Source organism: Scyliorhinus torazame, chromosome 19 (genome assembly GCF_047496885.1).
Source record: "Scyliorhinus torazame isolate Kashiwa2021f chromosome 19, sScyTor2.1, whole genome shotgun sequence".
Taxonomy (NCBI): Eukaryota; Metazoa; Chordata; class Chondrichthyes; order Carcharhiniformes; family Scyliorhinidae; genus Scyliorhinus; species Scyliorhinus torazame.
In genome coordinates, this window is record NC_092725.1 from 84,672,134 (window position 1) to 84,696,990 (window position 24,857).

Genomic DNA, 24,857 nt, shown 5'->3' on the forward strand with positions numbered 1-24,857 from the left:
TTATATACACCCCCTCGTATAGACAAACAAAAGTAAAATAGAACCCCCCCCCCCCGGGTTGCTGCTGCTGCTACTGACCATTGTCTACCGTTCTGCCAGGAAGTCCAAGAACGGTTCCCACCGCCTGAAAAACCCTTACACCGACCCTCGCCAATTTAATAAACCCCGCCATATCGTTGATCCAGGATTCCACACTTGGGGGGGCCTTGCATCCTTCCACCTGAAGAAGAATCCTTCACCGGGCTACCAGGGACGCAAATGCCAGAATACCGGCCTCTTTCGCCTCCTGCACTCCCGGCTCCCCTGCAACCCCAAATATTGCGAGCCCCCAGCCCGGTTTGTCCCTGGATCCTACCACCCTCGACACCGTCCTTGCTACGCCCTTCCAAAATTCCTCCAGTGCTGGGCATGCCCGGAACATATGGGTGTGGTCTGCTAGGCTCCCTGAGCACCTAACACACCTGTCCTCACCCCCAAAAAACCGGCTCATCCTTATCCCGGTCATGTGTGCCCTGTGCAGCACCTTAAACTGTATGAGGCTGAGCCTCACGCACGATGAAGAAAAGTTCACCCTCCCTAGGGCATCTGCCCACGTCCCTTCCTCAATCTCCTCTCCCAACTCCTCCTCCCACTTACCTTTCAGCTCCTCCACCGAGGCCACCTCCTCCTCCTGCATCACCTGGTATGTTACCGAGATCTTCCCCTCGCCAACCCACACCCCCGAGAGCACTCTGTCCTGTACCGTGCGTGGCAGCAGCAGTGGGAATTCCACCACTTGTCGCCTGGAAAACGCCCTTACCTGTAGATACCTGAAGGTGTTCCCCGGGGGGAGCCTGTACTTCTCCTCCAGCTCACCCAGGCTCGCGAACTTCCCATCCACAAACAGTTCCCCAACCTTCTTATCCCTGCCCTGTGCTATCCCAAAAACCCTCCATATATTCTCCCTGGGACAAACCGGTGGTTCCCCTGTATCGGGGTCCACACCGAGGCCCCCACTTTCTTCCCCCCCCCCCCCCCCCCCCCCCCCGTGCCGCCTCCATTGCCCCCAGACTTTGAGGGTAGCCGCCACCACCGGGCTTGTGGTATACCTCATTGGAGGGACCGCCAGCGCCTCCAGACTCGTACCCTCACAAGGGGGACAGGGAACACCCCTGCCTCGTCTCTCGATGCAACCGAAAGTACGCAGACCTCTTGTTCGTGGCCACACTCCATCGGGACCTCGTACAGCAGCCTAACCCACCTGACGAACCCCTCCCCAACCCGAACCTCTTCAGCGCCTCCCACAAGTACCCCCACTGTACCCTATCAAAGGCCTTCTCAGCGTCCATCGCCACCACTATCTCTGCCTCCCCCTCCCTCGCCGGCATCGTAACGTTCAGGAGCCTCCGCACATTTGCATTCAACTGCCTCCCCTTCACGAACCCAGTCTGGTCTTCGTGGATAACCTGCGGCACCCAATCCTCAATTCTCATGGGTCTTGTCATCTACATTTTAACAACGAAATCGGCCTGTAAGACCCACACTGCAGGGGATCCTTGTCCCGCTTCAGGATCAAGGAGATCAGTGCCCGGGACATCGTCGGGGACAAAGCCACCCCCTCCCTTGCTTCATTGAAGGCCCTAACCAGCAACAGGCCCAACAGGTCCACACATTTTTTGTAGAATTCGACCGGGAAACCGTCTAACCCCGGTGCCTTCCCTACCTGCATGCTCCCTATCCCTTTGGCCAGCTCCTCCAGTCAATCGTGGCCCCTAATCCCGCCACCAGTCCCTCCTCCACCTTCGGGAACCTCAATTGGTCCAGAAAGCGGCCCATTCCTCCCTCCCTCCAGAGGGGGCTCGGACCGATACAGTTCCTCATAAAAGTCCCTGAAGACCCCATTGATGCCAACCCCACTCAGCACCACACTCCCTCCTACCCTTAACTCCCCCGATCTCCCTAGCTGCGTCCCGCTTCCGAAGTTGATGCGCCAGCATCCGGCTTGCCTTTTCCCCATATTCATAAACCGCCCCCTGGGCCTTCCTCCACTGTGCCTCCGCCTTCCTGGTGGTCAACAGGTCGAATTCGGCCTGGAGGTTACGCCTCTCCCTCAACAGTCCCTCCTCCGTCACCTCAGCGTACTTCCTGTCTACCCTCACCATCTCCGCAACCTCCCTCTCCCTCGGCTCTCCCCTAACCAGCGCCTCCCAGACCATCCCCACTCGGACCTCCCCGTTATCGTTGGCCTCCAGGTATCTCTCTATGCTTCCTCGGACCTGCTCGCTCACCTCGTCTGCCAACAGCCCCACCTCCAAGTACCACAACGGGCGCTGGTCCCTGTCCCCCCCCCCCCCCCAGCTCTAGGTCTACCCAAAGAGGGGCGTGATCCGAAACGGCTATCGCCGAGTATTCGGTATCCTCTACTCTCGCTATCAGCGCCCTGCTCATAACAAAAAAAGTCGATCTGGGAATAGGCCTTATGAACATGCGAGAAGGATGAAAATTCCCTATCCCCTGGCCTTGCAAATCTCCAAGGGTCCGCCCCTCCCATCTGGTCCATAAACCCCCTCAGCACTTTAGCCACCGCCGGCCTCCTACCCGTCCTAGACCTGGGGCGATCCAGTGCCGGATCCAACACTGTGTTAAAGTGTCTTTCTCTCTCCGCCATCAGCCTCTTCAGGTGCGCGAACACCCAGACCTGCTTAACCGGCCTGTTCAGTCCCCTTGCGTTCCAGGTTATCAGGGGGCTACCTGCCGCCATGCCCCCACGCCCGGCCCGTTCCCCACGGTGGCAGACCCCCGTCCCAACCCCCTCTACTCGTTCCAACTCCCCCTTGACCATACCAGCAGCAACCCCTCCTAGCTGCTTTGCTCCCCCCATTGCACTCCTGCAAGTCAGCTGACTCCTGCTGACCTTGGCCACTCCCGCCTCTCCTTCGACTCCTCCCATTGTGGGACTTTCCCTCCCCCTCCATTACCCACCACTCTCCGCCTCCCCCTTCCATCCCAAGCGCGGGACAAAACCCGTGCTTCCCGCCCCCTCCAGCCTTCAGCGCGGGAAAAGGCCCGCGCTTTCCACCTGCCCGGCCCCGCCTCCTCTGGCGCAGCTCCTTTTACAGGCCCAGTTCCCTCACCCCCGACTTGGGCCTCAACCTCCTCCGCGGGGCCCATTTCTCCCCCCCCCCCCCCCTACCGCCCCCTACTCCGTTTACTTGCCCCCCTCCAAGAGCCCACCCGACAGACCCAACCAAAACAGTGCCCAACCCACCCTAACCACCCACACCGAATCAGAAAGAAACAAGAACAAAGAACCTCCCCCTAAAAATGTAACACAACAGCAACAATCCACGGCCGACCCTCATCCCGCCCCTCCGTTTGTGTCCATGTCTTGGCCTGAACAAAGGCCCATGCCTCCTCCCAGGACTCAAAAATAATGGTGCCGTAGGTGACCCACAGTCGCGCCGGCTGCAGCATGCAAAACTTCAGCCCCTTCCTGTGTAGCATCACCTTTGCCCGGTTGCATCCAGCCCTCTTCTTCGTCACCTTCACGCTCCAGTCCTGATATATTCGAATCTCCGCGTTCTCCCACCTGCAGCTCCTCTCTTTCTTGGCCCACCTGAGTACGCACTCCCGATCACCGAACCAATGAAACCGCACCAGCACTGCCCGCGGTGGCTCGTTAGCCTTGGGCCTCCTCGCCAGCACTCTCTGGGCCCCTGGAAGGACCCCGCTCCCATCAGCGAGTTTAACATGGTGACCACATAGGCCCCCACATCCGACCCCTCCGGGAGGCCCAGGATCCGCAGATTCTTCCGCCTCGACTGATTCTCCATCTCCTCGACCCGTTCCTGCCATTTCTTGTGGAGCGCCTCATGCGCCTCCACCTTTACCACTAGGCCCAAGATCGCGTCCTCGTTATCTGAGATCTTTTGTCGGACCTCGCGGATCGCCACCCCCTGGGCCGTCTGGGTCTCCAGCAGCTTATCAATGGAAGCCTTCATCGGCTCCAGCAGGTCCGCTTTGAGCTCCCTGAAGCAGCGCTGGATAACCTCCTGCTGCTCCTGCGCCCATTGCATCCACGCTGCCTGGTCCCCGCCTGCCGCCATCTTGCTCTTCTTCCCTCGCACTTTCTTTGGGTTCACCACCACTTTTTTAGTCTCCCTGCTCCTGGTCCAAGCCATACACTGTCGGGGGAATGTTGCAGTCTTCTTCCCACACCGGGAAATATCGAAAAAAATGCCTTTGGGGGCCCTGAAAAGAGCCCAATAGTCCGTTCCAAGCGGAAGCTGACGAACGTGTGTCTTAGCTCCGCATAGCCGCAACCGGAAGTCATTGCTGTCCATATTAAGGAAATATTTCTGCATGAGTTTACAGTGCTATTATGTGCAGCATGTTTTAATGCCTCATTTTCTTAAAACATGCTTGGAAAATTACTAAAATCTTGTTGACCCCATGTGTATGCCCATACTTATTCAGGGAAGGGCATATTTTGCTGATTAGGCAATTTGGATTTTAAAAAAAATCAAAATGTGCATGAAAGGGCATTATTATATCAGTAAAATGTAGAATGTGGATTCCTATCTAAATTAGTGAGCTTCTATATAAACATTGTTCTTGGTTATTGAATGGCGATTATAACATGGAATATCAAATTCTAAAAGATGCCTAGCAAATTAATGTATTTTTATTTTCTCTTTAGAGCTGAAGAGAGCATTATATGCACTGTTTTCTCAGTTTGGTCAAATAGTTGATATTGTAGCGTTGAAGACTATGAAAATGAGAGGACAAGCATTTGTGATTTTTAAAGAGATAACATGCGCCACAAGTGCTCTACGGCAGTTGCAAGGATTTCCATTTTATGCCAAACCTATGGTAAGTAAGAAGTTACAGAAAATTGATATCACGTTACAAAACCCAGAAGACCCTACTAATTGCTGCCTTTTTTCTTCTTTCACTGAGTCGCTGGCTAGGCTGGCATTTATTGCCCATCCCTATTTGCCCTTAAAAGCTTAAAGCTGACATTCCTTTGATCAGAATTTTTTATTCTCTGAGAAATCAGTCATTCTTCAGGACTATTTATTCAGACTATTTATCTTGCTTGTGTCTTAAAAAGAGTACAATACTGCATCCATAGGTGTTTGCCCCATATTTTGGTTGATTTCATCCTCATGTCCATGTTTCCCTAACCTTTCACTTTGTGTTTCATCACATTCATGCTTGTATTGTGGAGTTCATTGTAAGGATATAGCCTGGGCAGGTAAAAGTTCTATCCTAACCTTCTAATCGGTTGGCTGAGAATTTTGTGAATTTGAATACAGCACACATGAAATGGATCATTGTGCAAAGTGATTTAAATAGAGACAAGAGATTAAACTATACGGATGCTTTTGAAGTGAAATTTGACAACACGCTGATCATATTTTGGTGTACTTGAGCTATTTAAAGGTGAATATTTATCCATTTGAATTCTATTTTGCTGTCTTCATTTGGAACAATTAGATCCCTACAGTGCAGAAGGAGGCTATTCGGCCCATTGAGTCTGCACTGACACTCTGATAGGGCACCCTACCTAGGCCCACTCCCACAACCTATTGCCGTAACCCCACCTACCTGCACATCTTGAACTAAGGGACAATTTTAGCATGGCTAATCCACCTAACTGCATGTCTTTGGATTTTGAAATATGTATTAATAGAATCTGAAAAAGGAGAGAGGAAAAAACACCAGATGGTGCAATCAGTTAATAACTGTACAATCTGCTTAAAAGGAAGTGCTAAATTCTGAAATGATGCAAAGGGCCACCACCTCCAGGAAATCAAAAAACTAAAACAGTGAGACACCCATTCCAGCTACATTTTCACAAGGAGTCTGCACACTAAAAACAGTCGGGCTCTGCACCACCACCCCCTCCCTCTGTAGTAAATGAAATTGGTGCTGAAATGGAAATTAGTGTGTCCAGCAGAAAGGTGTGATTCTAAAGCTTGCATTGAATGTTGTCATCAAACCTGCTTACGGGGGGGGGGATTGCCATTGAGTTCTACCTTTCAGGGAATTAAAGCCTCTTCCTGGACCACCACCAAATATCAAAACCATTGTTTCCAGAACAGTCACTGACCTCTCTGGAGATCTTCCCCTCATGGCTTCCAATTCCCCAATCTCATACAGCTCTTCTACATACATCCCAAGATCTATAAACATGACTGCCTAGGCAGAGCAATCATTTCAACATGTTCCTGCCCCACTGAATTGATTTCTTCCTACCTTGACTCCCCATCTTCCCCTCTCCCACTGTGTGACCTGTGGTTTACAAGGCTGTCCATAGTGTCACCACATTTCCTGCACTACTACTGTTACCTGTCCCTATCTTCATGGAACCATGATGGGGTTGCATCATTTTCTATCGGCCTCCATAGTCGATGGATCATTTTCCGCCATATCTGCAACTTTCAGTGTAATACTATTTCCAAACATCTTCCAGCCCCTTTAAGCATTCCAAAAGGACCATTCACGTTGTGGTATACTGATCAAATCGCCCCGAACACCCTGTCCCCTTTTCCACGGCACCTTCATATGCAATGTAGGAGCTGTAACACATGTCCCTTTACTTCCTCTCTCCTGTGTCGAAGGCCCCAAACACTCCTTCCAAGTGAAGCAGCGATTACTTGTACTTCTTTCAATCTGGTCCACTGTGTTTCCTGCTCACATTGTGTCTTCCTCTACACTGGGGAGATCAAACCCATTCAGCTGCCTTTAACCAATATAAGTAAGTCAGTACTGGAGGTTAAATCCTGTTTTTTGTTTTTGTTTTTTTTTCTTAATGTAAACCAGACAAATGAAAATGTTTTGTAAGGGCCACGAAGAATCCAGCACGAGTTTTAAGGATACAAAGTAATAACATTTATTTACTAAAACATATATACATAACAGTAGCAGTAACTTCTCTTGCTACATACTCCTTCCTGCTGGTTCCTGAACTGGCCAGCTTATTTATACTGGGAGTTTACTAGTGGTTTCTCCGCCCCCCTCATTGGGGAAGCTCATACTCCCACAGGATTGTGGGATAGTCATTTGTCCCCAGTCAATGGTAAGTAGGCAGGTTATAACATCATTCCCCCCCCCCCATGTGTATTAATCGTTACATATGGTCGGGAGGCAGGGTCCAGCTCCAACTGCAGGTAGGCGTGACTCATATCTAATTTTGTGAATGAGTCCACCTGCAAGTTTCGTGTAGAGATCCTCTATGCGAGGCATTGGATATCGGTCGAGTCGGGAAACCGTATTCACTGAGTTTATAGTCGCCACACAAGCGAACTGTGGCATCTGGCTTCATTACAGGTACAATTGGTGCTGCCCAGTCAGCAAAACGGACGGGCCTGATAATACCCAAACTCTCCAAATGACTGAGCTCCCCTTCTACCTTCTCGAGCAAGACGTAAGGCACTGGGCGCGCCCGGAAATAGCGCGGCGTGGCTCCTGGTTCAACTTGTATACGGGCTACGCCCCCTTTTATTTTCCCCAAACCAGGCTGGAATACATCTGGGTATCGTCCTAGCACCTCAGTCAATCCTTCAGAAACTGTTTGGAGGATGTGCTGCCATTGCAACCGCAAATGGCGCAACCAGTCCCAACCCAACAGGCTGGGCCCATGGCCGCGCACCACGATAAGTGGGAAACGCCCCTCCTGGCGTCCATAGACAACAGGGGTCATTGTAGTTCCTGCAGTGTCCAGTGGTTCCCCCGTGTAGGTGGCCAACCTGGCCTGTGAGTCGGTTAATGTCAGGGTCTGTATACCCTGCTTGATGCGGTCGAATGTCCTCTGGGCGATCACGGAGACCGCTGCGCCAGTATCCAACTCCATCTCAAGCTGGTGGCCATTGACCCGTACTGTCACCTTAATGGGGGCCACATGGGGAGCTGCCACACAATGCAGCTGCAGGCAATCGTCCTCCGTCTCCACGTCCTCTGGAGTAGTCGCCGCAGGTTCATCCACCTGGAAGGTACGGCCCCTGGGCTGGTCCCAGTTTCGGTCGGAACGACGTGCCTTTGGCGCCCCCAGGACCGCCGTCCGTGATGGGGTCGGCGCCTACAAGTCTGACACGGACATGGCTCCTCATCCATTGGCTCTGGAGAAGGCTCGCTTCGGGGAGGAATGTCCGACAGCCACTGGCGTTGGTCCGGATGTTGCCTCGCCCAAGGTACCGCAGGAGTGCGGAGGGATGTTTTCGGGTGGAAGGTGTTGTGCCCTAAGGCATGCACTTCCATTCCCTGTAGCTCCTGTACTCTTCGCTCTGCACTCTCGGGACAATACTATTTGAATGGCCTGTTGAAAAGTCAATGTTGGCTCCGCTAATAACTTTCTCTGGGTGGCCGCATTGTTAATACCGCAAACCAAACGGTCGCGTAACATTTCTGACAAGGTCGCACCATAGTCACAGTACTCCACAATCCTGCATAGGCTGGATACAAAATCGGGAAGGGATTCTCCAGGGGTCCTCTCAGCGGTATTAAACCGGTAACGCTGGACTATTGTGGACGGGGTTGGGTTAAAATGTTGCCCCACTATATTCACAAGTTCATCAAACGTTTTGGTGTCCGGCGCAGCTGGGTACGTAAGGCTCCTAATTACCCCAAACATATGCAGGCCGCAGGCGGTGAGCAATATGACCACCTGGCACTCGTTTTCGGTGATATTGTTTGCCCGGAAATAGTAACGCATCCGTTGTGTGTACTGGTTCCATCTTTCCAGCACAGCATCAAAAACATCCAAACGTCCGTACAGAGGCATGGTATAATAGAAAACAACTTCCAACCTGTATCCAACAAAAATCCAGGGAGGTGGCTTCAGCAGTGTAGACGGCTATTCACTTTAATCTTCGTCGCCAGTTTTGTAAGGGCCACGAAGAATCCAGCACTAGTTTTAAGGATACAAAGTAATAACATTTATTTACTATTTACTATAACATATACATAACAGTAGCAGTAACTTCCCTTGCTACATACTCCTTCCTGCTGGCTCCTGAACTGGCCAGCTTATTTATACTGGGAGTTTACTAGTGGTTTCTCCGCCCCCCCCCCTCATTGGGGAAGTTCATACTCCCACAGGATTGTGGGATAGTCATTAGTCCCCAGCCAATGGTAAGTAGGCAGGTTATAACAAAATGGTAGAACTGTTATGACACCATAGGCTAGTGCTTGGTCCGTTCCGGCCCCACTTATCCCGGAGTCACAACACGAGTGACTTAACCAATACTTCTTAGAAAAATACCCAAACTCTTTGGCCCTTAGCTGCCTAGTAATTACAGTCACCAGATTTGTAAATATAAACATTTATTTATATGTCTCCTGTTATAGTCTTCTGCAGATTCATTCATTCAGGGTCTCTGTAGTTTCAAGAATACAGTACTCAACTGCTTTTCTGGAGAGAGATAGCAGGTTCAATTCTTTATTTTGTAGCCTGTGATCATTTTTCCACAAGTTAAGAAATATAGCACTCACAGCAGCTTTTCTGATGAGAAATGCAGCACTCTTGTCTCTGGGCTGCCAGAATTAAAACTGAAACTTTGTGGGACTCTGAAAAGTATTTCCACTGGGATATCCAATCACCATCTGTTATCAAGCAGAGTATGGCCATTTGGGCCAACTCATTGGCCACCAGCCAATCTATTAAACCAAGTCCCAACCCCATTTCTGTCTCTGGTGTTGGCAAATCTGCAGCTTCTGTTTAAAATGGCACTGATTAAAATGATCTCTCCTGTGACCTCTGGATTCTTGTGCTTGAATTAAAGATAACCAATTGCTAGCCTTAAAGACACATGTCCATTAATCGTAGAATCCCTACAGTGCAGAAGGAGGCCATATGACCCATTGATTCTGCACTGACTCTCTGAAAGCACACCCTACTCTTCCCACCATACTCTAATAACCCCACCTAACTGTTGGACACTAAGGGGCAATTTAGCGTGGCGAATCCACCTAACCTGCACATATTTGGACTGTATGAGGAAACCGGAGCACCTGGAGGAAACCCTGGCAGACGCAGGGAGACTGTGTAAACACCACACAGGCAGTTACCCAAGGTCGGAATCTAACTGGGGGAGGGATGGCGCTGTGGAACAGCAGTGCTAACCACTGCCACTCGTGTCATTCCATGTATCAAAAATATAACGGCAAAAACAAAAGACGGAAAATAAGGCAATAAACGGGGAGGACCCTTACAAATCAGAAAATGCCCAGGCCATTTAGCACCTAAAAAAGAGAAAATGTCCCATCCCTAATTTCCCTTGAGGTGGTGAGCTAGATTCTTGACCTGTTACAGTCCATGTGGTGTCAGTATACCCACAGGGCTGTTGGGGAGTGAGACCAAAATTCTGACTAGGCAATGGAATGGCAATATTGTTCCAAGTCGGGATGCCAAGCGACTTGGGAAACTTGCAGTAGTGGCAAAATTTAAAAACTTCATCCCCTTTCCATTTTTAACCAAATGGAACAGCCACCACATTGTTTTAATTTGATTAGACATCCAGATGTATTGTCCTTCAACTCCAGGAACAAGTGATATATTTATACAATTCCTACTCAGTGGAAGTCCATAATGGAACTTGATTGGAAATGAATGCACCATAGTGTGGAGGTAGAGTATTAGGGAACAATTTCCTCCATTTGTCAGGTGTGACACATTGTAAATATGTTGCTACATGCAACACCCAAGATGGTCCCTAAATGTTATGGTGAAGGGAACATTGCCTGAGTCCAATCTGTGTTTACATGGTGAATTTGAGGCAATGTTATTTTCCCAATACTGATGGCCTTTTGATGCAAACATGCATGTGTGTTGCGGTGAGATTTTCTGACTATTCACATCTTGAACCTCCGGCCTCTTGAGTCAGAAGATTGTAGGCCCATGTCTCACTCACGATGAGAGCACAAAATTTAGGCTGTCGCTTCATTACGATACTAAGAGTATCTGAAATGTCAACTGTTTTCCTGAGAAGACATTAAACCAAGGCATCTGTCATCTAGGTTGCTATTAAAGGCCTCACTGCATTATTTGAAGAGCAGGCGAGCATCCCTAGTATTCTGATCAACATTTATCACTCCTCCAACACCTAGAAACAGATTATCTTGTTATTAAGTCATCACTTGTTTATGGGCCTTTTACTGTCCACAAAATGATTACCATATTTATCCACATTGCACCATTGTTGTCCTTAATTTCCTATAAAGTGTGCTGGGTTGTCCAGAAGTTGTAAAATGTGTTAAATAGAAGTTTGTTCATTCTTTGGCTGTAACCTTTGAAGAAATATTCTGTTTTGGAATTCAAAAATAATTCCTGGGTCTCGGCTTTGAATTGAAGGTTAACAAAAGCAGTCCTTGATTTTGGGGACTAAAACTAATATTGAAACTAAATCCTGAACTTGATTTACTGTTCCAAAAAAGGAGATATCTATACCAATTATTTGGACAGTAGCCATTACAAATTCCAACGTGCCTCAAAGCAGAAACCGTTCAAAATTGTAATCCAGAGTCTTAATTAATGATCTGATTGTAAATCCCAACAATATATTTTTCTCCCTACCTGTTCTGCCCAATATTTGGAGACCAAGTTGTGAAATTGGGATTAGAAGAGGTTGTGAAGTGGCGCAGTGGTTAGCACTGCAACCTCACGGCGCCGAGGTCCCAGGTTCGATCCCGGCTCTGGGTCACTGTCAGTGTGGAGTTTGCACGTTTTCCCCGTGTTAGTGTGGGCTTCGCCTCCACAACCCAAAGATGTGCAGGTTAGGTGGATTGGCTATGCTAAATTGGCCCTTAATTGGAAAAAATGAATTGGGTACTCTAAATTTATTTTAAAAAAGAAGGGGTTGTGAAAGTGGGATGCAAAGGCAGTATAATCATCTGCCAGTGTTAAATGTTCTTTTGATCTTTCTGGCTTTAAAAAAATGTCAGATTCTTCCTCAATAAGAATTAAATCGCGACTGGGTAGAGCGCAGTGTGAACAAGAAGTGCCAATTGGCATATACTAGAAAATTGTAATTTGTATTTTCCTCAGCGCATTCAGTATGCAAAAACTGACTCGGATGTAATTTCAAAAATGAGGGGGACCTTTGCTGATAAAGAAAAGAAAAAAGAAAAGAAAAAGGCTAAAACCCAAGAACAGGCGGCAGCAAACAAAAAAGCGAATCAGGTGAGGACGCTTGCAATCATTTTGCTTTGCGATTTACTCCGAGAATGAGATGATTTTACAATGGTGTCTTCATAACTGTCTGGGGTTTTCTTTGTCGTTTATAATTATTTGGTTTTAATGTCCAGGAATTGCCTATTTCCCAATCCTATGGTAGGATAATGTGATGTGTACCAACTGCATTTTGTGACATACCAGTGGTACTACGATAAGGCTGTTATTTTAATTTGAACTCTTCCTCCAAAGGATTTCATAATTGTGAATTAAAGGGCAAGGTGCTGGCATGGATAGAGGATTGGCTGACTGGCAGAAGGCAGAGACTGGGGATAAAGGGGTCTTTTTCAGGAAATCAGCTGGTGACTAGTGGTGTGCCTCAGGGGTCTGTGCTGGGACCACAACTTTTCACAATATACATTAATGATCTGGAAGAAGGTACTGAAGGCACTGTTGCTAAGTTTGCAGGTGATGCAAAGATCTGTAGAGGGACAGGTAGTATTGAGGAAGCAAAGTGGCTGCAGAAGGACTTGGACAAGCTAGGAAAGCGGGCAATGAAATGGCAAATGAAATACAATGTGGAAAAGTGTATGGCTATGCACTTTGAAAGGAGGAATTTAGGCATAGACTATTTTCTAAATGGGGAAATGCTTTGGAGATCAGAAGCACAAAGGGACTTGGGAGTCCTTGTTCACTATTCCCTTAAGGTTAATGTGCAGGTTCAGTCGGCAGTTAAGAAGGCAAATGCAATGTTAGCATTCATGTCAAGAATACAAGACGAGGGATATACTTCTGAGGCTGTATAAGGCTCTGGTCAGACCCCATTTGGAGTATTGAGCAGTTTTGGGCCCTGTTTCTAAGGAAGGATGTGCTGGTCTTGGAAAGGGTCCAGAGGAGGTTCACAAGAATGATCCCTGGAATGAAGAACTTGTCATATGAGGAACGTTTGAGGACTCTGGGTCTGTAGTCGTTGGAGTTTAGAAGGGTGAAAGAGCATCTTATTGAAACTTTCACGATACTGCGAGGCCTAGATAGAGTGGATGTGGAGAGGATGTTTCCACTTTTAGGAAAAACTAGAACCAGAGGACACCATCTCAGACTAAAGGGACGATCCTTTAAAACCAAGATGAGGAGGAATTTCTTCAGCCAGAGGGTGGGGAATCTGTGGAACCCTTTGCCGCAGAAGGCTGTGGAGGCCAATTCACTGAGTGGCTTTAAGACAGAAATAGATAGGTTCATGATTAATAAGGGGATTAGGGGTTATAGGGAGAAGGCAGGAGAATGGGGATGAGAAAATATCAGCCATGATTGAATGGCGGAGCAGACTCTGGGCCGAGTGGGCTAATTCTGCTCCTATGTCTTATGGTCTTATGGACACTGAATATGCAATATGTAAACTCATTAAATAAAAACCTTTTTTATGGCAAATATTTAACTGAAAGGGAGGATGGAAAGATGGTATTGTACAGATTGGGCTGCTTTTGACCTTTCCTGATTAGAATCAGGATTCATTTCTCAGTGTATAATAGATGTGGCTAAGGAGCTTGCTTTGCAGTGTGGCAGAATTAACATTTTGAAACAGCTATATCAGTTGGGAGTGTTATTCATTTGAGCTGACTGATTTAGGTGTGTCTTTATATAATTTTTTTTTTTTTCCCAATACCACTCTAAAATGTGTAACCTTTTGAAATCTTACCTTTTGAAATCTTACCATGTTAATCACAATCCTGAAGTGCTTTCTCAGTGATATAGTTCAAGTGAGGCTCGTAATTTTAAAATTTAATTATTTCAGTGTACCTTGATGATATAAATATTCATTGCTATGTTCAAAAGGGAATCTACTTTAGATAAATCGTATTGCTGATAAAACTCTGACATCTACTTATGTTTCACTCAAATATTTCAAAATTATGGCGCAAATTTTGTTTTGCAATGGAGAATTTGTAAGTAATCTGTTTAACCACAATATAAGATACTAAACACATTGTTTTGGGGAATATTGCTTTGTGCTTAATGACTTGGTTAGTTGTTTAGTCACTTTGTTTAAAATTGCTCGTGTTAAAATGAGAATCCAGCTTAATTTCTTGTATTCTGGAAGCTCTTTTGCATATTCTGGATTTAAAATTACTTCTTAATTTTAGGGAACATCACAGATGACGACTTCAAACTCTAACCAGACTGCCTCCTCAGCAAATCAGGTATGCTTTAAAAACATAAGAAATGGGAGCAGGGATAGATCATATTGTCCCTTGAGCCTGTCCCCAACATTTAGTATGATTGAAGCTGATTATATGCCTCAAATCTACTTTCTCACTCATTTCCCCCCCATTCCTTAACTTCCTGAGAAATCAAAAATCTGTCCGTCCCAGCCTTGAATATATTCAACAATGGATCATCTGCAATGCTCAGGGATAGAGAATTCCAAATACTTAAGGAAAAAATGCTTCATCTTCTCAGTCCTATGATTTATCTGAGATTGATCGTGTGGGTAGCACGGTGGTTAGCACAGTTGCTGCACAGTTCCAGGGTCCCAGGTTCGATTCCTGCTTGGGTCACTGTCTGTGCGGAGCCTGCACGTTCTCCCCGTGTGTGCGTGGGTTTCCTCCCACAGTCCAAAGCTGTGCAGGTTAGGTGGATTGGCCACGGTAAATTGCCCTTTGTGTCCAAAATGTTTAGGTGGGGATAGGGTGGAGGCGTGGGCTTATGTAGAGTGCTCTTTCCAAGGGCTGTTGCAGACTCGATGGGCCGAGTAGCCTCCTTCTGCACTGTAGATTCTATGATCTGTTCCTGAGACTGTGCTCCATTGCTCTAAATTGCCCAACCAGGGGAAACTGCCTGTGTCTACCCTTCATAATCTTGCATACTTCAACGAGATCACATTATTTTAAATTCTAGAAAGCACAGGCTTAATTTATTCAACCTTTCCTGATTGGACAATCCTCTGATTCCAGGAACCAATCTTGTGATCCTTCACTGTACTGATTAAAACTAGAGTGCTCGAGTGTGCTCTCACCAAAGCACTATACACTTCAGCAAGATTTTCTTAATTGCAAGGGAATTGGAATACAAGACTAAGGGTCAACATGCCATTTGCCTTCCTAATTCCTTTCTGTACCTGCATCCTAACTTTTTGTTTTGTATTCCTTATGCGAGTGCATCCAAGTCTCTGAACATCAACGTTTAAAAAAACTTTCAAGCCTTTTTTGCCTCACTTCCCCACATTATACTCATTTGCCACCTTGTCGCCCACTTATAACCTGTCTTTATCTCTTTGCAACCTCTTCAGTTTTCTTCCACACAGCTTGCATTCTGGTTCGTTTTTTAGTTACGTCACTTTGTTACTCGATAAATGGGTCAATTTTGTGTTGGCAAGCTGTATCTAGTGGAGTGCCACAAGTATCAGTGCTAGAGTTTTAACTATGTATGCTCTATATTAATTGCTTGCCACATTCTCCAACCACATCAGGGCCCTGGGTGACACCGCCGACCTCCTTCCAAGTAGGATGTGTTGCCGGTTAATCGGGGGCGAATGCTAAAACTTCAGGCCCCCTCTCTAGAAGCTCCGCCAAACCTGGCACCTGAAAAATCACCAGCAATGGGCATGGCTCTAACCTCTCCCCCACGATCACCAACATGGTCTCAAAGATCAAGGTCCAGAACTCGATCAATTTTGGGCAGGACCAGAACGTATGCGAGTGATTCCCTGGCCCCCTTAGACACATCACGCACCTATTCTCCACCTCTGGGAAGAACCCACTTGTGCGTTCTAGTCACATGAGCCCTATGGGCGATCAGACTCAGGCTGGCGCAAGAGGAAATCTAATTCACCCGATGCAATATCTCACTCCAGGCCCTCCCTCCAGTGCCAAGCCCAGTCCCTACTCCCACGTCCTCTTTATCTCTTCTAACAGAGCCTTCCCCGTCTCCCATATGTATCTGAGATACTCTCTTCCCCAAGCTCATCACACGATAACATCCTATCCATCAATGTATGATTCGGCAACTGGGGGAATGAAGGAGGTTCCTTGTTAACAAAGTCCCGCACCTACATGTATATCTAAATTCGCTCCACCTTGGGAGTTCGTATTTTTCCTTAACTCCTCCAGTCCCGCAAACTACCTGCAGCAAATACGTCCCTAATCCTCTTGACCCCCTCCCTCTTCCAAATCCTATAAGTTGCGTCTATCCCAGACGGTGCAAATCTATGGTTTCCGCAGACTGGCAACAATATTGACATGCCCCCCCAATCCAAAATGCCACGTAAACTGAGGGATGCCATCACTACCAGGCTTACTTTAAACCTGACCAGGGATAATGGAAAGAAAGGGGCAGTGTACACAGTCTCTTCAAAGTCATTGATATAAATTGTAAATAGTTGAAACCCCAATACTGGTTCTTGCAGTAATTCTCTGGTCTGTACTCATTGGAGTTTAGAAGAATGAGAGGTGACCTTATTGAGCAAGGGTTATGGGGATAAGGCAGGAAAGTGGAGTTGAGTCAGGATCTCATTTAGTGGCAGAGCAGAGTTGATGGGCCAAATGGCCTACTTCTGATCCTCTGTCTTATGTTCTCTTTCTCCACTATTTACAGCTTGTCAAATTGAAAATGCTATGTTTATCATTACTTTCTGTTAACCATTCCTCCTCCATGCTATTGCATTACTACTAACTCCTAACATTATCTTGACCATTAACCTTTTTGTGTGGCACCTTTTGGCAATCCAAGTAGATTACATCTACTGGTTTTCCATTTATCTACACCACTCGATAAATCCTCAGTCACCTAATATGTTTCATAAAATCATGTTGGCTCTGTCTGATCATACTAGAGGTTTTTGATTTCCTTAATACATTCCAGCATTTCAAGCTGGTAGAATGAGGGGAATTAATTACAAAAGTATGGACGTTATGTTTCAGTTACACAGGGCATTGGTGAGACCACATCTGGAGTACTGTGTCCATTATTGGTCTCCTTATTTAGGAAAGATGTAAATGCATTAAAAGCAATCCAGAGAAGGTTTACTAGACTAATATCTGGACTGGGCAGGTTGTCTTGTGTGGAAAGGCTGAACAGGCTAGGCTTGTGTCCACTGAAGTTTAGAAGGGTAAGAAACCTTTAAGAACCTCTGGGATATTGACAAGGTGAATGTGAAATGAAATGAAAATCGCTTATTGTCACAAGTAGGCTTCAAGTGAAGTTACTGTGAAAAGCCCCTAGTCGCCACATTCCGGCGCCTGTTCGTGGAGGCTGGTATGGGAATTGAACCGTGCTGCTGGCCTGCCTTGGTCTGCTTTCAAAGCCAGCTATTTAGCCCAGTGTGCTAAACCAATGTGGAGAGGATGCTTCCTCTTGTGTGAGAATCTAGAACTAGGGGCCACTGTTTAGCACAGGGCTAAATCACTGGCTTTGAAAGCAGACCAACGCAGGCCAGCAGCACGGTTCAATTCCCGTACCAGCCTCCCCGAACATGCGGCGACTATGGGCTTTTCACAGTAACTTCATTTGAAGCCTACTTGTGACGATAAGCGATTTTCATTTTTCATATTTTTTAAAAACAAAAGGGGTCGCTCATTTAAGACTGAGATGAGAAATGTTCCCTCTTGAGGATGGTGAACTCTTATTCCTCAAAAGGCAGTGGAAACAGTCTTTTAATATTAATAAGGCAAAAGCTAGATAGATATTTGATTATCAAAGGGGTGAAAGTTATCGGGGGTAGGCAGGAATGTGGGGTTGAGATTACAATTAGATCAGCCATGATCTTGGAGAATGGCTGAGCATGCTCAAGGGCCAAACGGCCTACTCATTTGTATGTATGTTTTCTTGGTGATTGTCATGCTAACTGGCCTGTAATTCCTTGCTTTATTGAATAGAGGTGTAATTCCTTGCTTTCTTAAATGGAGGTATTACATTTACTAACTTCCCCCATGCTGCAGTTTTTGCACACCGCATGTACTGCCATGTCTTTCTAACTGTATATATTTGACCATCAGATCTGGAAAACATTTAGGGTCCAATTAGTGTCTTTATTGCCACAGTTCTGTAAGTAGAGAAATCTTGCAGCAATCTGGGCAGGGTAAGTCTGGACAGTTGGAAGTTTAAACTTTCCGCATGAGTAACGTGCATATGTGTGTTACGGGGCTTACTCGGGGTTCCAAGGAGCATCAGTGACTTGAGATCAGTTAGTTTCTGTTCCCCTTATTGGAAGATTCAGGTCATTATTTCTGTGAAATCTGCCTTTTGTAATTTCAGCATCTATCATCAAAGAAAGCACATTCCTAACTGCCAATCTTGTTCCATGACAAAGTCCTTGTTTAAGGTTCAAGTTTCCTAATAACATTGTACCTTAAGTATGTGCAGTGGCATGTCCATTGAGGTTAGACTGTGTAGAAACTGAAATGTATAGACTGCTCTTGATCTTGCATACTGTGCGTTTACCGGAAGTGCCACCAGAGAAGCAGTACTTGAGGCTACGGATAGAGCAAACCGTGCTATTGGTAATCTGAGGAAGCCACAGCACAGGGAAATATTGTAAATTTTCCCTGGTGTTTGTTTATGATCTTTTATGATAAGATACATACTATTCTCTGAAGAAAACAAGCATACTGATTGTATCATGTAACTTGGGTTTCACGGTTGCCTTCTGGTTAAATCGGATCTGTATAATACTAAACACCCATGGCATATATTTTAAATTTCATTATTCATCTGTGATGTAATAATACCAACAGTTTTAGATATCCCAATTGATCAAGTTATTTTTATGCATGCATTACAATGATTTTATTTGTGTTTTCTCATTCCGAATGGGAAAAATAGCCTTTAGCATTCATTCTGCCTTTCTCCCTCAAAGGTACCAGATAATCCACCCAACTATATTCTATTTCTTACTAATTTGCCTGAAGAGACAAATGAGATGATGTTGTCCATGCTGTTTAATCAGTAAGTAGAAATTCTGAAAATTCCCATAAATGTTAATAGTGATTTTATATATTAATATTGCAAGAAAATGGGGCTTTTTCTCCAAAACAAACTTCCTTTTTATTAACAGAAATGCAAAATTTATTTGTTTTTTTTCACTTTTTTTTTTAAAAAAGGGTTTTTATTATAACTTCAATATCCATTACATTGAGCATTTAGGAGCAACTCCGTTGCAACATGATATCGACCTGAGACTGCTGTGAAGCTCCCCAATGTTGAAAAACTATGCTGCAGGTTGAAGATGCAAGTTCCATACCTGTAGGGTGGTTTACCAAGCTTGGGCAATTTCATTTAGCCAACTGGTTTGAACTTGTATGTCCCTGTTTGCAATGGAGCCACACACTTTGCCTGTAGTGGCAGTAGAAAAAACATTTTCAAATAAAATTTTAAAGTAAGCATTTTTATAAAATTTATCTTCAATAAATTATGCTCCCTTTATATCTTGCATTCTTTTTTTAACTGATTATTATCTGTTTTGTACATTAAGTAAAATGGTGTTATTTCAGATTGCATGCAGATGCTTGGGATAATACACTTGTACCAGTGTTTATTCAATAACGTCTTAGTTAACAGTGGGAGTACTTGAATAATTGAGAGCCTAGCATTAGGCTTGTGTTAGAACCAGAGTCTCCCTTACTTCAACAATAATGGATTTAAATTGTGTGTAGTTTCTTGATGAAAGGCAGCTGAGAGCAGCTTTGTCAACGTGGGGTGTCTTTGTGAATCCAGGGAGTCTGGGCAAAGGTTTGTGAGCTCCATTAGCAATATTAATTATTCTGTAGCCCATATGAATAAAACTCTTCTGTTGAAGGTAAAATTATTTGTTTGTTTTTCTGTTTGAGACCATTCAAAAATGTGCTGCATTGTCAGAGCTGAACTGAGAGTAGAAGAACCTTTGCTTAATTTCTGTGTGTTTATTGATAGATGCAAGCAGTTCAGTTTGGGAACAGACTGTCAATTGCAGCTTTGCATTGGTGACTGCATTTCACCAAATTGAGGAAGCCCATTTAAGATGTTAGTTGGTTAGGCCCTGTTCAAGAAGAGAAAATACTAATTTAATTGTTCACCGCATGGAATGCAGGTGGGGCTCTTAAATCCGTTTGGATTTTGTGAGGGGAAAAGCAGCTGAAAAATGTATTCTCATTTGCATCTAGTGGAAGAACTCCATAGGGGTCCTCACAGAGCCTTGTGACAAAGTTAGCTTGGAAGCTTTGAAACGGTAGTTTGGATATCTGTCGGCAAACAGAAAAAGAAGCAGAGGCATCCACAGTCTTGAGGTATTCAATAAAAGTTGGAGGGTCACTTAGCCAAAAGGCTAATGGAAGGATTTCCTCTAAATATTATCCTGAGAAGAACTGGAATGCTTGAGCATTAAAGTGAATTCTGGATGATTCTGGCACATGTTTTGGGTCAATCCCAAGAAGTGAATGAACTTTCAAGATTGTTGTAACATAAAAAGCAATTTTTGCAGGGGTGGAGTTGGAACTAAGTCTGCCCAGCAGTTTGCTGACCTGTGGTCGAGCAGCAGCCTCTCTCACTTAGACAGAGTCAGTTTTTTAAACTTTTTTTTTTTTAAGTACCCAATTCATTTTTCTAATTAAGGGGCAATTCCGCGTGGCCAATTCACCTACCCTGCACATTTTGGGTTGTGGGGGCGAAACCCATGCAAACACAGGGAGAATGTGCAAACTCCACACTGACAGTGATCCTGAGCCGGGATCGCACCTAGGACCTTGGTGCCGTGAGGCAGCTGTGTTAACCACTGTGCCACTGTGCTGCCATTCTTTATATTCTTGAGCATCCTTTGGGAAGTCCATTGTTTGTTTGTCATTCCCCCTTATGAGTACAACTGAGATCAGGAATTCAGCAGATTGGATGAATTACAGACATAAACAAGTGTCACCAGATTCCTGTGGCATTTTCAAGTTGTTGAATTTGAGTTGTTTCAAAGCAAGCTTTACAAGACCAAACCTGTCCAGAAATTGCTCAATGACTATTTTTCTTAAAATTAGGTTATTTAAACAAATTAACTTGGAAAAATGCTACAAATCAGAGGTGTTTTTGCTGTTTGAAACATTTTGCTTATTTTAACACCAGGTTGCTTCTATTTTTAAAACCTTAGGTTCCCTGGTTTCAAAGAAGTGCGTTTGGTACCTGGCCGACATGACATAGCTTTTGTGGAATTTGAGAACGAAGGCCAGGCTGGGGCTGCACGTGACGCATTACAAGGATTCCGAATCACACCCTCTCATGCCATGAAGATCACTTATGCCAAGAAGTAATTTTTGAAGTCATCAGGGTGGAAGAACTGTTCCAAATAGCTTATTTTGACCTTGATTGCAGTTTAAATTCTGGAGCAATTAGCTACTTTGTGGACTTCTCAACAATTGCAGTCCATCAGAAATTGAAATTTGGCTTACAAATGGAAAATAATTTTTCTACAAATATTGACTGTTGACATCTGAGAATGCGAAGAGACTGTCTCCAATGTTTTATACAATAAAAGCAGGTTTTTCAGTAACTTTGTCAGAATAATAGCAGTTTCATAGTAAAAATTGGAATCCGGTTGTTGCTTTTCAAATTTCTTTGTAGCTCACAGTGAGCCATATAAACTTTAGCAGTTGTAAAAAAAAAATATATGTATCCCATTTTCAGGTTCTTAAATTTATTGCCATGGAATCAAACACCTCTAACAGTGCAATTCTTCATTATAACACAACCACCTAATAAAGTTTCCCAATCTGTCATTACACTGAATGAAGACCAGAGCCACTGTATAATTTAAAATTGGCTAACTTGATAGAAAACATGAAGTTGCAAAACCGGATGACATTTACTTAACAAATGCTATTGGGAAAGGGATGGCACACCTTATAGATATTGGCTGAGCAGACAGATTTAATGTGAAATGAAAAACATCAAATGTACACTCTACTATTTGGGGAGGGTAATTCAGAGCTTTGGGCCTTGGTAGCTGACAGCATACTGCAGTGACTAAATTCAAGGATATTTGAGATTACATGCATAGTTCTGTAAGAATGGAGATTAGGGATAGGGTGGGTCACGGCAATGGAAATTGGACCATAAGACAGTGCTCCTTTTCCCAGCATATAAGCAGACACTTAAGTGGGAGAATCCGGTTAAGAAGGTCGTGCAACGCTGTTCTGAGGCAACAGAAGAGCTCCTACCTGACTGCTTGGAGTCAGTGGACTTCCATATTTAAGAACTCAGCGACCAACCTAAACGGGTATGCCACCATCATCACAGACTTTATCAGCAAACATGTAGAAGACTGCATGTGAAAGAAAGTAGTATGTATGTTCCCCAACCGGACGGAGGCCATGGCTTAATTGGGAGATTGACTCCCTACTGAAGGCCAGGTCTGAGGCATTCAAGTCAGGTGACCCTGACCTAATACAAGAAATCTGGGTATGACCTCTACAAAATCACCAGGGATGCCAAGAGACTATCAGACCAAGCTAGAGTTGCAGACTAATATATGCTCTTGTTGTTTGTGGCGAGGCTTTAACAACAAAACGGGTTACAAAGTGAAGCCGAACAGGATCTCTGGCAGCAGTGCACCCCTCCCCGATGAATTCTATGCTCAGTTTGAGCAGGAAACCATCAAACCGCTGTCCACTCCCTCAGCAGCCCTGGACACACCTGTACCCACTGTCAAAGCTTCCAAAGTCAGATTGACCTTCTTGAAAGTGAACTCTCGGAAGGCGAAGGGTCCTGATAGGGTCCCTGATCATGCAGTCCAATCCTGCCTGGACCACCTGGCAGATGTGTTCATGGACATCTTCAACCTCCCTACTCCGTTTGAGGTCCCCACCTGCTTCAAGAAGACCACCATCATACTGGTGCCAAAGAAGAACCAGGCAATGTGCCTTAACGACTCATCTGGTGGCTTTGACATCGATCGTAGTGAAGTGCTTCAAGAGGTTGGTCATGAGGCGCATTAACTTCATACTCCCAGAATGCCTAGATCCGCTGCAATTCACATACCGCTACAATCGGTCCACAGCAGACACCATCTCCCTGGCTCTACACTCTCCCCTGGAGCATCTCGACAACAAGGCCTCCTACGTCAGACTCCTATTATTGATTACAGCTCCGCGTTCAATACCATAATTCCAGCCAAGCTCATATCAAAGCTCCAAAACCTAGGACTTGGACTTGGCTCCTCCCTCTGCAACTGGATCCTCGACTTTCTGACCCATAGACCACAATAGCAGCACGGTAGCATTGTGGATAGCACAATTGCTTCACAGCTTCAGGGTCCCAGGTTCGATTCCGGCTTGGGTCACTGTCTGTGCGGAGTCTGCACATCCTCCCCGTGTGCGTGGGTTTCCTCCGGGTGCTCCGTTTTCCTCCCACAGTCCAAAGATGTGCAGGTTAGGTGGATTGGCCATGATAAATTGCCCTTAGTGTCCAAAATTGCCCTTAGTGTTGGGTGGGGTTACTGGGTAATGGGGATAGGGTGGAGGTGTTGACCTTGGGTAGGGTGCTCTTTCCAAGAGCCAGTGCAGACTCGATGGGCCGAATGGCCTCCTTCTGCACTAAATTCTATGAATAGGTAAGGATAAACAACAACACCTGCTCCATGATAGTATTCCATACCGGGGACCAGCAAGGCTGCATACTTAGCCCCCTACTATACTCCCTATACACATGATTGCGTGGCAAAATTTGGCTCCAACTCCATCTACAAGTTTGCTGATGACACGACCGTAGTGGGTCGGATCTCGAACAATAATAAGTCAGAATACAGGAGGGAGATAGAGAACCGAGTGAAGCGGTGTAATAACATTCTCTCCCTCAATGTCAGCAAAACTATTTATGGAGACCGGCGTGTTCGCACTGGCTTCACATTGCGCCGACGACTGAGTAAGTTGCAGGAGCTTGGGCAATCCAGTTTAAAACAGATCCTGCAATTTAAATATGCTAATCTGGTTCATGCCCAGTGAGGGTGTGAATCAGATCTCCCCAGCTCGAGTGGGTCGGGAGCATTGGAAACTGGCAGCTGGCTGGCACAACTCCCTTTTTGGGCTTAACGGGATTTGCACTGAGGTGGAATGCAGCCGGAGAATTAGCCCCATGATCATCTTTCCAGTTGAATAGATAGCCACGCATTGCAAGCAGCTGAAAAACTGCCTCTCACTGGAGGACCACCACACCATCCTGTCCTCCCCTGGGTCTCTGCTTTTCTGCAAGGAGAAATGAGTGCTCATAATGGCTTGCGTGCAGAGGAGGGAAGTACATCCATTTGTGGAGGGTTACTGTGGTAGCGGTGTAAGGGGCAGTAAGCCGAGAGTGAGTATGAATTTAGGAGGGTCTTATGGGGATGTGAGGTGCCTACAGAGAGAAATGAATGGAGTTGCAAGGTATGTTGACCTGAGGTATATCATGCAAGTGGATGCCAGGCAAGTCAGAATATGAGGTTTGGCAACCTGAATGTGTAATGTCACTCATTTCACATTCCCTGCTGAAGTTCTGGATGCTGCTGTCTTTTTTGGCCACTTCCATCCATACCTGCTTAGTTGGGGAGGTTATTCTCTTGGCCTTGCTAGGGCACAGCTCACTCTGCCCCTCAGATCCCACAGCAGACCTCCAGGTAAAAGAGAGATCTCCATTTCTGCAGTTGCTGTAGCCTGTAAAATCCAAGGGCCGTGAACCTTTCTGACATATGCCATTATCCCTTTAACTAGAAATTCATCCTGGGACA

At 45.6% G+C, this 24,857-nt stretch overlaps 1 protein-coding gene across 2 annotated transcripts in view; it reads left to right on the plus strand.

The window, feature by feature from the left end:
- The window catches only part of snrpb2 (small nuclear ribonucleoprotein polypeptide B2), a 33,436-nt gene extending 11,786 nt beyond the window's left edge, over positions 1-21,650 (plus strand). For both annotated transcript variants that reach the window (XM_072484648.1, XM_072484649.1), the window contains exons 3-7: positions 4,679-4,851; positions 12,026-12,160; positions 14,293-14,349; positions 19,002-19,090; positions 21,252-21,650. In XM_072484648.1, coding sequence (XP_072340749.1) covers positions 4,679-4,851; positions 12,026-12,160; positions 14,293-14,349; positions 19,002-19,090; positions 21,252-21,411 — 614 coding nt within the window. In that variant the 3' untranslated portion in view covers positions 21,412-21,650. The remainder of the gene's footprint in view (positions 1-4,678; positions 4,852-12,025; positions 12,161-14,292; positions 14,350-19,001; positions 19,091-21,251) is intronic.
- Positions 21,651-24,857: the final 3,207 nt, after the last annotated feature.